This window comes from Bufo gargarizans, chromosome 3 (genome assembly GCF_014858855.1).
Source record: "Bufo gargarizans isolate SCDJY-AF-19 chromosome 3, ASM1485885v1, whole genome shotgun sequence".
Taxonomy (NCBI): Eukaryota; Metazoa; Chordata; class Amphibia; order Anura; family Bufonidae; genus Bufo; species Bufo gargarizans.
Genome location: NC_058082.1, coordinates 538,023,038 through 538,036,547, shown reverse-complemented (window position 1 = coordinate 538,036,547; position 13,510 = coordinate 538,023,038). Strand labels below are relative to the sequence as shown.

Here is a 13,510-nt window from a genome sequence, read left to right as displayed (position 1 = left end):
TTTGATGTGCAAAACCGTTACAAAGTTATTCTAAGCTAAAATGATGCCAGATTTCCAAAATTTGGCTTGGTCATTAAGGCCCAAACAGGCTTGGTCACTAAGGGGTTAAGAGTGCTGAAGGGAGGAGCTGTGGTTATACTAGACAATTATTAAAGTGATACTTCTGTCTATACCTCGCTTAGGAGTAACCCCCTCATCTATTATCAAGGTTAACTAGTTAACATTTTGACACTGGGAGTTGAATTAGGCATCCTTAGTAAAAAAAAAAAAAAAAAAATTATATGTACCCAGCTCGATCTTTCACGCTCTGCCCAAAATCCACAAAGGTGTTTTTCCTCCTCTGAGACCCATTGTGGCAGGGATCGATTCCTTCTCGGAGAATCTCTTTGAGTGGGTAGGCTCCCTATTACAACCATTGATTCCCCCAACTCCTGGGTTCTTAAAGGATTCTAGATCGGTATTACAGGCTTTTTCCCCGATTTCAAAACGGTGTGAAGGGTACAGATTGATTGCCGCAGGTGTGGTGTCTCTGTACACAAATATTCCCCATGATTTGGCCCCAAGACCATTAGCTTGGTTTCTGGATGCATATAGTAATTATACTGGAGTACTGCAGAAATATGGGTACAGTTGTTGACTTCCTCCTCAGTCACAATTATTTTATGTTCAATAAGGATTTTTATTTACAGATTTAAGGAGTGTCGATGGGGGCCAAGTTCTCTCCCTCCATAGCCAATATTTTTATGGCATGGTGGGAGAGGATCTTCCTCCTCATCGACACTCCTTTGTTTGGTGGCTGTGTGCAGTGGTATGGCTGCTACATTGATCTGCTCATGGTGTGGTCTGGGGATATGGAGGCCATACCGTAGTTCACGGACTACCTGAATTCAGGTGTGGACCCCATCAAATTGGATGTCCACCATGATTCGGATACTATTTTTGCCGGGGGGGGGGGGGGGGGGAACTAAAAAAAACATCTGTGTATACCAGTACCTACAGAAAAGATACTGCGGGTAATACCATTCTTCATGCATCCTCATGTGAGCCACTGCATATAATCCAAAATATCCTGAAGGGTGATTGGATTAGGGCCAAGAGGAATTGTGGGGATGAAATTGCCTTTAATGCTGAGGCTAAAAATATAATGGGGAGACTAGCAAATAGATCTTATCCCAAACATAACATCTGACCACCATGATTGGGTCTCTAGAATGGAGAGAAGTACACAGATTACAGATTTTCCCTGAGCAAAAAGTCTGTGGCAACAGAGATGGTCATAGTCTTTAAGAGAAATACCTTAACTTTTGTCACTCAATACAGTGAGCAATATGATGCAATTTGCAAAAAAAAATATAAAAAAAAAAATCTACCTCTTGAGATAAGACCACCAATGGTAGAGTATAGTGGAGGGGGGGCATTAGGTGCTCAGCACGTAAAGCCCTGACACTGGGTCAACACATAGCCCCAGTTTGTTCAAGGAGCTTGGCGATAATCAAGGCTACATGGATTAGCAGCAAAGGTAGCTATAAATGTGGACACGGCAGATGCATCTGCTGTAACCACATGCAAGTTATGAACCACTTCAGATTCACAGTGAATGACAAAGAATTTGCTATTAAATCGTATCTGAATTGCAATACAGAAAATGCCATCTATTTAATAACGTGCACTGAATGTCAGCTATAATATGTTGGGTGTACCTCTAATCAAATAAAAGGGAGATTACGCCAACACATTTCTAATGTGCCCCACCATAAAAGTCAGTGTGTCAGCAGTCAGTCTACACTTTGCGGTTTTTCATGGTGGTGACACCTCAAAATTAAAAGTGCAGGGCATTGAAAGAATAGTGGTTCCGATCAGAGGAGGGGATTTAACCCCTTAAGGACTCAGCCCTATTTCACCTTAAGTACTTAGCCATTTTTTGCAAATCTGTCACTAAGTGCTGATAACTTTAAAACGCTTTGACTTACCCAGGACGTCCGAGAGTTTTTTCGTCAAAAATTGCACTTCATGACACTGCTAAAATTGGGTCAAAAAAGTTAATTTTGCACAAAAAAAATACCAAATTTACCCCCAAAATGTCAGTTTCTCTACTTCTGTAATACATCGTAATCCCCCCAAAAATGTTGATGACTTTACATTTCCCATATGTCTACTTCATGTTTGTATCATTTTGGGAAGGTCATTTCATTTTTTGGAGATGTTACATAGCTTAGAAGTTTAGAAATTTCAGAAATTTTCCGAATCCCACTTTCTATGGACCAGTTCTTGTCAGAAGTCACTTTGTGAGGCTAACTTAATAGAAACTACCCAAAAATGACCCCATTTTAGAAACTACACCCCTCAAGGTATTCAAAACTGATTTTACAAAACGTAGTTAACCCTTTAGGTCTTCCACAAGGCTTCTGATTTTTGGGAAAATGTTCCAATATAAATAATTTTTTTCCCAGGAACAAAGCAAAAGTCAACTGCCAAACAAAACTCAATATGGGTTGCCCTGATTCTGTAGTTTGCAGAAACACCCCATAAGTGGTCGTAAACTACTATTTGGCTAAACAGCAGGACGAAGGGGAACACCATATGGTTTTTGGAAGGCAGATTTTGCTGGACTGGTTTATTTACACCATGTATCCTTTCAAGACCCCTGCTGCACCCCCAGAGTAGAAACTCCATAAAAGTGACCCCATCTAGGAAACTACGGGATAAGGTGGTTGATGTTTTGGGACTATTTTAGGGTAAATATGATTTTTGGTTGCTCTATATTACACTTTTGAGGCAAAGTAACAAAAAATTAAAAAAATTCTAAAATTGTTTCTACAAATCGCCATTTACAATTTTTCCACAGGTGTTCCACAAATCTAAAGTAACTTTTGAATACCTTGAGGGGTGTAGTTTCTTAGATGGGGTCAATTTTTTGGAGTTTCTAGTCTAGGCTACATCGGGGGGGGGGGGGGGGGGGAAGCTTTTAATGGGACATTGTGCAAATAAACCAGTCCATCAAAATCTGCCTTCCAGAAGTCATATGGCATTCCCTTCGTTCCATGCCCTGCCGTGTGGCTATATAGCCATTTACGACCACATATGGGGTGTTTCAGCAAACTACAGAATCAGGGCAATAAATATTTGTTTGGCTGTTAACCCTTGCTTTATTACCGGGGGAAAAAAAAGGGTTCAAATAGAAATTTTGCCCCAAAAATAGTTTGGGCACAGTTTTTATTTTATATTTTTAATGCTGTTCATCCGAGGGGTTTGGTCAAATGTTACGGACGCTGCGATACCCAATATGTCTAAATTTAGTGTAAAATCTAAAATTTAGATTTTACACTATTTTAGGAACCCCAAAAAATTATTTTAGTATCTCCATAGCCTGGGAGCTACAGTTTATTTTTTTGGGCCGACTAATGTAGGGGATCATTTTTTGCGGGATGAGATGGAGGTTTTATTGGGGGTGCATATGACATTTTGATTGCTCGCCATTACACTGATGTTACATTTTTTTTTTTTTTTAAACGCTGTTCATCTGGGGGGGGGGGGTTGGGTTAAATGTTATTTTTATAGAGAAGATTTTTACAGACGCAGCAATGCCCAATATGTATGTCTCTCAGACATTGGAGACACTAAGCAGGCATCCTCAAACTGCGGCCCTCCAGATATTGTAAAACTACAATTCCCACCATGTCCTGCTGATAGCTGTAGGTTGTCTGGGCATGCTGGAGGCCGCAGTTTGAGAATGCCTGCACTAAAGCTAATATTTTTTGGGGAAAAAATAAATAATGTGTCTCCAAAGTCTGAGAGCCATAGTTTGTTCTCTAGAGGACTGTTGGGGATTATAAAAATTAAGTACTCCATGTTAGTGTTATACTCCCTGAAGTAATCGATAATGCAGAGGCCCGGATGATCGAAGCAAGTGTCACATTGAGTGGTGATGTCCTTCCATATCCCCCTCTTATGACACACGGCACTTTTTTTGGGGTTAGTCCCTTCTTTCCAGTATGGGGGACCACACCTGGAAAATGTTGGCATGGGACGATCCGGGCGCCTCCAATTCCCGAGGTACTCCAGCCTGCTCTTTTCCGGGGCGAAAAAAAAAATAAATCAGGTCCTTGAGGACTGCCTCATAGAATTGGAGGAATGTCCCTGTGCTGCCAGCGCTTCAGGATAGTACAAAAGAGTTGTACAAGGCAACCTGTACCAAGTAGACCGCAACTTTTTTGTACCATGCCCGGGTTTTGCGCATGGCATTATATGGCTTGAGGACTTGATCAGAGAGATCAACTCCTCCCATATACCGATTGTAGTCGACCATACAATAGGGCTTGAGGACCGTTTCCACGGTACCTCACACAGACGGGGTGGTGCAGTTAACGTGGATTGTGGACAGTACAAGGACATCCCTCTTGTCCTTATACCTGACCAGCATCAGGCTTCCACTGGTAAGGGCACAGGTCTCACCACTGGGGATAGGTACCTGGAGGGGGTAGGCCGCGCTGATTTTTCTGCATGGTCCCACAAGCGAACCTGGATCTGGCAGCAAGGGACCTGAACAAGGGAAGGCTAGTATAAAAGTTATCCACGTACAAGTGGTAATTCTTGTCTAGCAGTGGGTACATAAGGTCCCACACAAGTTTCCCCGCCAACACCCAGAGTGGGGGGGGGGGGGGGGACATTCTGGGGGTTGAATATGGGAATCTTGCCCCTTGTACGCACAAAATTTGTAAGTGTACCCTGAGGTACTCACAAAATTTTGTACAGCTTCACGCCATACCCCGCCCGCTTGGTGGGAATGTATTGGCGGACACTGAGTCTCCCCTTAAACGCAACGAGAGACTCAACCGCGACATCCCTTCCAGGTACGTAGGCCTGCAAAAATTTGATCGATGACCGGCTGTATCTTATAAATACGGTCATGGGCAGGATCACCTCAGGGGGGCACTAGGGTCTCAAAGCTGGAAAACAGTAAATTAGTAAATTTAGATAAGTTGTTTTTCCCCCCTAACTTCCCTTCTATCCCTGCCTAATGGTGCCTCTCCCTCACTGACCCTAACCTACCTGGAGGGTGATGGGTGCAGGAGGGTGATGAGGGGAATCGCAGGAGCCTGGTGAGGATGATGCTGCAGGGTGCAGGTGCTGAACAGGAAGAGGAGGGGAGAGAGGAGAGCTGGAAGTTTGAATCTCGCACCTCTCTCCCTGCACCAATCAGCACCCTGGACAGCGGCATTCAACACCAGGGCAAGCACCGCCTCTCAAAAGGTTTGTACCGTGATTGATGGTGTGTAATCACACCACCGATCAGTCTTTTTCCGGTTTACCGGAAACGCAGCATACCGCAGGTCTGAATTGACCTGCGGTTTTCTGCCGATACAGGGGGGGTGGTGACACCCCCACGGCGTTGACAGAACGATTTCAGCGGACATCCTGTTGCGATCAACCCCTGCCGCACTGCAATTGCGATTTAAAGTCGGGACGTATCGGTACGTCCTGAGTCCTTAAGGGGTTAAAGAGGAAGTTAAATCAGAGGCATACTGGACGTTTCAATTGGCCACACGTCACACGCAAGGGTTAAATAAAATACATGACCTTATATTGCAGTATTAGAACACTGCCCATTTATATATTTATGTTTTTGTTTTTATTTTTTTAAATCAATAGTGAGGAATATATTCGATATGATGCTCTAAGCGTATTTTAGTGTATTTATCAGTGATGCATGTTTTTTTTTAATTAAAATCAATTGCACCGATTATGCCGGGGCCAGACTTTTCCCTGATTGAAGACAGGTGTGGATGCAGCATACAGTACAGACCAAAAGTTTGGACACACCTTCTCATTCAAAGAGTTTAATTTATTTTCATGACTATGAAAATTGTAGATTCACACTGAAGGCATCAAAACTATGAATTAACACCTGTGGAATTATATGCATAACAAAAAGTGTGAAATAACTGAAATGTCATTCTAGGTTCTTCAAAGTAGCCACCTTTTTGCTTTGATTACTGCTTTGCACACTCTTGGCATTCTCTTGATGAGCTTCAAGAGGTAGTCACCTGAAATGGTCTTCCAACAGTCTTGAAGGAGTTCCCAGAGATGCTTAGCACTTGTTGGCCCTTTTGCCTTCACTCTGCCGTCCACCCCAAACCAACTCGATTGGGTTCAGGTCCGGTGACCGTGGAGGCCAGGTCATCCGACGCAGCACCCCATCACTCTCCTTCATGGTCAAATAGCCCTTCCACAGCCTGGAGGTGTGTTTGGGGTCATTGTCCTGTTGAAAAATAAATGGTCCAACTAAACGCAAACCGGATGGAATAGCATGCCGCTGCAAGATGCTGTGGTAGCCATGCTGGTTTAGTATGCCTTCAATTTTGAATAAATCCCCAACAGTGTCACCAGCAAAGCACCCCCACACATCACACCTCCTCTTCCATGCTTCACGGTGGGAACCAGGCATGTAGAGTCCATCCGTTCACCTTTTCTGCATCGCACAAAGACACGGTGGTTGGAACCAAAGATCTCAAATTTGGACTCATCAGACCAATGCACAGATTTCCACTGGTCTAATGTCCATTCCTTGTGTTCTTTAGCCCAAACAAGTCTCTTCTGCTTGTTGCCTGTCGTTAGCAGTGGTTTCCTAGCAGATATTCTACCATGAAGGCCTGATTCACAGTCTCCTCTTAACAGTTGTTCTAGAGATGTGTCCGCTGCTAGAACTCTGTGTGGCATTGGTCTCTAAACTGAGCTGCTGTTAACCTGCGATTTCTGAGGCTGGTGACTCAGATGAACTTATCCTCAGCAGCAGAGGTGACTCTTGGTCTTCATTTCCTGGGGCGGTCCGCATGTGAGGCAGTCTTTGTAGCGCTTGATGGTTTTTGTGACTGCACTTGGGGACACTTTCAAAGTTTTCCCAATTTTTCGGAATGACCTTCATTTCTTAAAGTAATGATGGCCACTTGTTTTTCTTTACTTAGAATTTGTATTATGGCAAGAAAAAAAAAGCAGCTAACAGTCTATTCAGTAGGACTATCAGCTGTGTATCCACCTGACTTCGCCACAACGCAACTGATGGTCCCAACCCCATTTATAAGGCAAGAAATCCCACTTATTAAACCTGGCAGGGCACACCTGTGAAGTGAAAACCATTTCAGGTGACTACCTCTTGAAGCTCATTAAGAGAATGCCAAGAGTGTGCAAAGCAGTAATCAAAGCAAAAAGGTGGCTACTTTGAAGAACCTAGAATATGACATTTCAGTTATTTCACACTTTTTGTTATGCATATAATTCCACATGTGTTAATTCATAGTTTTGATGCCTTCAGTGTGAATCTACAATTTTCCTAGTCATGAAAATAAAGAAAACTCTTTGAATGAGAAGGTGTGTCCAAACTTTTGGTCTGTACTATATATAGTGCATTTTCTTTGAGCCTGGTTGGTGTCATAAGGAAGGACCAAAATTGAATACGGTCTGAAACCCATAACAGTGTACCTGTATGGAATATTTTAAATTGCTTCAATAAAAGATTTATACCTTGTTTATCTGGAGCTGGACCGCAAAGTTTTCTCAAGTGTGTATTACTCATACAGCTTCCTGCCGGTGAGATCCAGTGGGCTGGATCTCACAGGCTCTTCACTGGAAAGCAGCGCCGAGGCCTAAGGAAGGCAGCGCCGCTGCCTTCCATACCATCGGCTCTCCACTACAGCCACACGGGGACCAGATGGCAGCGCCTACCACCCGCTGCAACGACCTGCGAAAGCCACAAACCGCAGGTCTGAGTTGACCTGTGGGTTGCGGCGATCACCGACATGGGGATTGGGGGGGGGGGGGTGTCACAGGATCCCCCATGCATTGTCCCAGGGTGCCTGCTCAATGATTTGAGCAGGCACCCAGTTCTGATCACCACCCGTCCGTAACGGGTTAAAAAGGGATGGTCCAGCAAATACCAATTACCTTTAAATCAGCTCACATAGGACAAAAATGAATAAAAATAAAAACAAACCACACACTTTCCTCACTGATGCCCAGCACTCTTGTTCGGACTCCGGACAGTGCACCACCCCATCATTTAACCTACCAGCTGCCACGATCAATGCTCATGGCACCTGTGAGTGAAGGCAGAGGAATGCGGTTAATAATTTTTTTTATCCGTAACAGTTTAAAACGTTTATTTATACATTGCATCTTTATTAGGAAATGGTGTGGTGGGGGAGAAGCCAGGGTCAGGGGAGGGTAATGGGTGGAGTTAGGGGGCCCAATTATTTTTATGTACGGCCCGCCGCTTCAGAATCATACTGACAGCTTTAAGTCACTGATACCACTGTAAAAGTAAGGTCAGAGGCACAGTGCATTATAAATGACGCCATGGGCTCCCACAAATCCAGAACAGATTATCATGCTCACAACCCCCCCCCCCCCCCCCGCCCCGCAGGATTCATGCAATGGTCTCGCTTGTGTGAAACTGCCCTAAGGAAACCCCAATACAGATCCCACCATAATGTTCTAAACCAGACTCAGATTCTTCTCCCATCATCTTATCCAAACAAAGCTGACAGAGGTTTAGGGTAGGAGGGAAGATAGACTTTTACACACTCCAAATTCTCTAACATTTGGATTATACGTGGCCTACCTAGGTGCTTACATTACTAAAACACACAAAGCAGAACAGACAATTTCCATATTGCAATAAGAAATAAAAAGGAATTGTGGGGCATTATCCCTATTGGATGGTTGAGTATTGACTGGTAGGTTCTCCAACATCATTCAGATGTGCACTGGACAGCAGCAGCAGGAACAAACCACATACAGGATCCAGGCTCGGGCTGGCCCACAGGGGTACAGGGGAATTCCCCGGTGGGCCGCTGAGCAAAGTGGGCCCCTAGTCTCCCACCCCCTCCACAAGTGGCACATAACACATTGGATTTACTGCACTACATACATATATTCAATATACAGCACCTCAACCAGCCTATGTTCATATAAAAAAAAAACTTGTTAAATCATTTATTATATTCAAATGTATCTGTACGGTGGGCCCTAGGTACCCCAGTCTGACACTGACAGGATCGACTGGCTGACTCCGTTCATATCCAATTTATAACACACCCAATGCTTGCTTAGGATCCCAGCAATCTAGAAAGGAACAAGGTCCCCATCTAGCCTAGCGTTAGCACGACTGTGGAAACAGCTCCAGGCAACAGAAGCCAGGACAATGGGCTGGACTAGACTGGAGCAGTGTCATTATTGATTTAATTTTTATTTTATTTTTTTAAACTATATTACCTTTGTAGATTCCATTATATCCTCCATGAACTTCACCAGAAGAGCTAACTTCTTCTAAATGTCCTCCATTATCAGATGTAAAATATACCAATGTGTTGTCTTGTAGTTTATTTCTGTGCAGTTCACTGACAATTTTTCCTTTAAAAATAAAAATATATATGAATGTGTGTACAAAGCACTGAAAAACTGAACACACAACTTATTTAGTAAAAGGCTTAACCTTTACAGGAATCAAATTTAGGCAGTGACTGCTACATTTACTGTACATGCAGCAATCTCCTCCACAGTATGGGGAGGAGTGATCACTTATGCCATCGCTCATCCTCATACAGAATTGTTTGTCAGAAGCAGAGAGCTGTTTAGACAATCTGCTGCTGGCAAAAGACGATTAAGGTGTCTACATGAACAAGTCTATTAACCAATAGCAATCTGTTGGTTGGAAGTTGCTAATGAGTATGCAAACGCTTGTTAGCAATATTGTGCCCAAACAGAGCAGTGTAAAGGGGCCTTTAGACCTGGCAATTAAAATATGTATCAAAACGATAACAGCGGTGCATGTTTGGCTTATGTTTCCTCCTTCATACCACTTCTTGGGTCTACTGTATGTTAGACCACTACTTTGCACTAAAACTCTTGTAAATCTGTAATAGGCCTGTGCATTTAACTCCTCCACAAAGTCGCACCCTCTTTACTAGACACCAGCACCTAACATTTTATGGCAAAAATAATTTCTTAATTGATCGGTGCCGAACAGTGGACCAACTAAGGGTGTTTTGCAGATTTACAAAACAACAGCCAGCGGCAATGTGCGTTCCGCATTTTGTGGACCACACGTTGCAGGCACTAATAGAATATGCCTATTCTTGTCCGCAATTGCGGACAAGAATAGGACATGTTCCGTTCACGAAAAAAATTAAATAAAAATATAGAATTGCGGACCCGGAAGCGTGGGTCCGCAATTTTGTGTCCGGGCAGCACATTGTGCTGCCCCATAGAAATGAACGGGTCCGCAATTGCGGAACTAAAGTGCGGACGTGTGAATTGACCCCAATACTAGAATTCGGCCCTACATTTTTATTTTATTTTTTTGCAGTTCAACTAGCACCTTATGGGTTTTGATTGAAGTTTCTTGCAGTATATTGAAGGATAAAGGATTGATAGTTGAAAATTCAGATATACTTACAAATAACTTCTTAAAAGAGGCCCTGTCACCATGTAAAATGTGGTGCCATCTGCAGGCAGCATGTTAGAGCAGGAGGAGCTGAGTAGCTTTATATATAAAATTACAGTATGTGGGAAGAAGTTAAGCACAACTTGTCTTAGTCACTGCTCATTCTAAGCCAAGAGGTAAGTCTTTGATCACATAACTCTTTAATCTAAATACTTGCTTAATCTAATTAAAACACAGGGGCAGACGGTCCATAGACCCTACAGGGAAAGTTCCAGGTGGGCAGATGACCAGAGAGCCACGCAAGCCCTACTCTTGGCCAAAAGCCAGGTACATAAAGATATGATGCTCTAAGCATTAATTTAGGTAGTATTTTGTGCTGCACTGTGGTAGCTGGGGCACATTTGTAGCTTTTTTTCCCCAGGGCCATTTTAAATTCCTAGTCCGCCCCGATTACACACTATACTTAATCTTTTCTAATGAAACTATATGATCTGCTCAGCTCCTCCTGCTCTACAGCTGTAACAGACGTTCCTGCAACAGGAGATTGGCGAGACAGGCAACTTTCTGATTGATCTGACAAGTTTTCAGTTTGGATCAAATGAGGTCTGTTTCTGGTGCTTGCCACACCTTCTTTCCCCAGGTGTGTTTTTTTTATGGTCATTTAACCTTCTCTAGTTATTGTTTCTCCCACTATGCTATGCGGTTTATAGCTTCTGTTTGAGTTGTAGATAGCTGTAGTGTGGATCTCGGCTGAGTTCCTGGTGCTGCCATAGCCATTTGAAGTTAAGTGTTTCCTTTCCCTTTTGTTTGGGTTATTTTGAGTGTTGCATTTCCCTGTCATTTGAATTAAGACTTGAGGGAGACTCCTGTCAGTCCTTCCTTTTGGAGGAACAGGTTGTCTCAGTCCTGACATTAGTACCAGGGTCCTATAGGGCAAGTTAGGACACTAGGTATTCCCGTGTATCAACTCACCTACCTCTGGGGTCTGTTCATTAGTCAGGACTTTAATTAGGGATTTACAAGGAGGGGTCCATCTCATTTCCCTAGTTCTCGGGCCTCATTTTTTCACCCCTTTCCCTCCCATGTTCGGTGTGGCATTTCCCCTCCCATACCTGAACGTGACTAAACATGCTGCCTGCAGACAGCACTGCATTTTCATGGCGACAGGTTCCCTTCAACTCCAAAGCTCTGTTGTCAGCTTTAAACATGGATATTATAGCAAGTATTTCCAACTTCTAAAATCCCAAATGATTTGATATTACTAATACTAGAAGTAATTTACAGCAACATATACAGCAGGCTTGGCATCAGCAGAGAGAAAACCGATAAAGAAATATTAACTTCTTGTAATGCATAGGAAAATCTAGGTCATGCTGTGACTGACTCAGGGGAATCACATTGAGGAAAGCAAACTTAAAGACTGCTATTATGAGTATTAACGTGAACAATGCTCATCATTGTAAAAAGTAGAATTGTCACCAGTTATTCATATTTAAAATGTGTAGCTTTTATGGCAGTTTTTATAGACTGTATTAAGTTTGCATCTTTTAGACATAGGGGGGGAAAAAAAAAGGGGGCAAAAAAACCCACACTAATTATATACTTTACAATTAAAATAGTCAGTTTCCTTTATTGTATCAGTTTTGAATTCTAGAGGTTCTCTTCGTAGAGGGACTAATTTTTAATAGATTAGAAATTGAGACCTTCAACACTACCACGCCATTCAAAGTCCACAGGACTGCTATTTCCAGAGGTCCTATGGAGCTTAAAGTGGCAGTGTGCATGCACAATCACTGCTGCATTCAAGCAGGCGATGATATGATGCCATTCTGACTATAGGTGGGTAGACCACTACCAATCAGATCTCACCCATCCTATATGTAGCTGATAAGTTGTCATTCTGGGAGAGCCCCTCAACGCAGAGCTGCCCATGATTCACTGCAATTCCTTGGGGGCAATCATTGTTTCACTAAATGTTTAAGAACTTATGTATTTATTTTTTATTTATACCACACACAAAAAAAACAAACAAAAACAAAAACACAACACACACACACACAACCAGGAGTAAGAAGACTTGTTCCGATTGAGAATACTGGCCACTTCTATTTTCCTACAGGATCTGGTAATGCCAATTTTATTCTATTTTTTTTAATGAAAAATAAAACACTTGGCATCCATCCTTGTGTGGAATATAAAAAAAAAAAATATATATATAAAAAAAAAAAAAAAATCCACATCCATAGTAGCTAGGATAGTTCCTTCTGGTAGGGGACCTATTGCAGATAGTTTATTTTGTGAGGGTGCTCACATTATTTCTAGATTTCCAAGTTTGTGTATCTAGCGAAGAATGTAACGTGTCCCTATTCTTGGAGCTCCTGGTACAAAGTCATGAGGTATAGTAGGTAGGCCATCAATAGTCAGTTTACATTTAGAGTACTCATGTATCAGGTGTTTGAAGGGGTAAATTCCACATACATAAAAAGGTTTGCATATTCCCTATTTGGTAATTTGTCATGAAAACAGTTTAAAAAAAAAGTGTAAGAAATTAGAGCTTTTATATAACCACCATATGACGACAAACTGGAAACAATTACTGTTGGGTTATACATATAGCATTGATCGGTACACAAGTTCTTATGCAATAGTGCCTTTTACTTCTCTCTAATGTTTATACATGTAATGTATTTACTATGGTCTTTAGACCTAGAGACATTTCAGTGTAAATTTCCAAATCGTTTTTCATCAACTATGATGGTGGTAACTACATCTTCACTAGAAGTGGCACATTTTTTTTTTAAGTACTATAAAAATCTTCAAAAAGGATGAAGTTTATCAAATTTATTTTCATACCATTTCATCAGATGGCATTTACCATTATGAAGTCAGAAATTCTTGAAACTAGGGAGTTATTAACATAACCAATATCATCAGAATTCACTATGTGTTATGTTTTATCCAGAAGGTAATGAAAGAATGATAAATATTTCCATACTATTTAACCCTCTTCAGCCAATTACTATGTAAATAATATAGTGCACATGAAAGCTTCGACACTGCAGCCATTTCTCT

At 42.1% G+C, this 13,510-nt stretch overlaps 1 protein-coding gene across 4 annotated transcripts in view; it reads right to left on the bottom strand.

Annotated features, from left to right (window-relative positions):
* Nucleotides 1–13,510, bottom strand: part of STS (steroid sulfatase) — a 331,273-nt gene that overhangs the window by 162,247 nt on the left and 155,516 nt on the right. For all 4 annotated transcript variants that reach the window (XM_044287272.1, XM_044287271.1, XM_044287273.1 and 1 more), the window contains exon 7: nucleotides 9,268–9,405. In XM_044287272.1, the coding sequence (XP_044143207.1) occupies nucleotides 9,268–9,405 (138 nt within the window). The remainder of the gene's footprint in view (nucleotides 1–9,267; nucleotides 9,406–13,510) is intronic.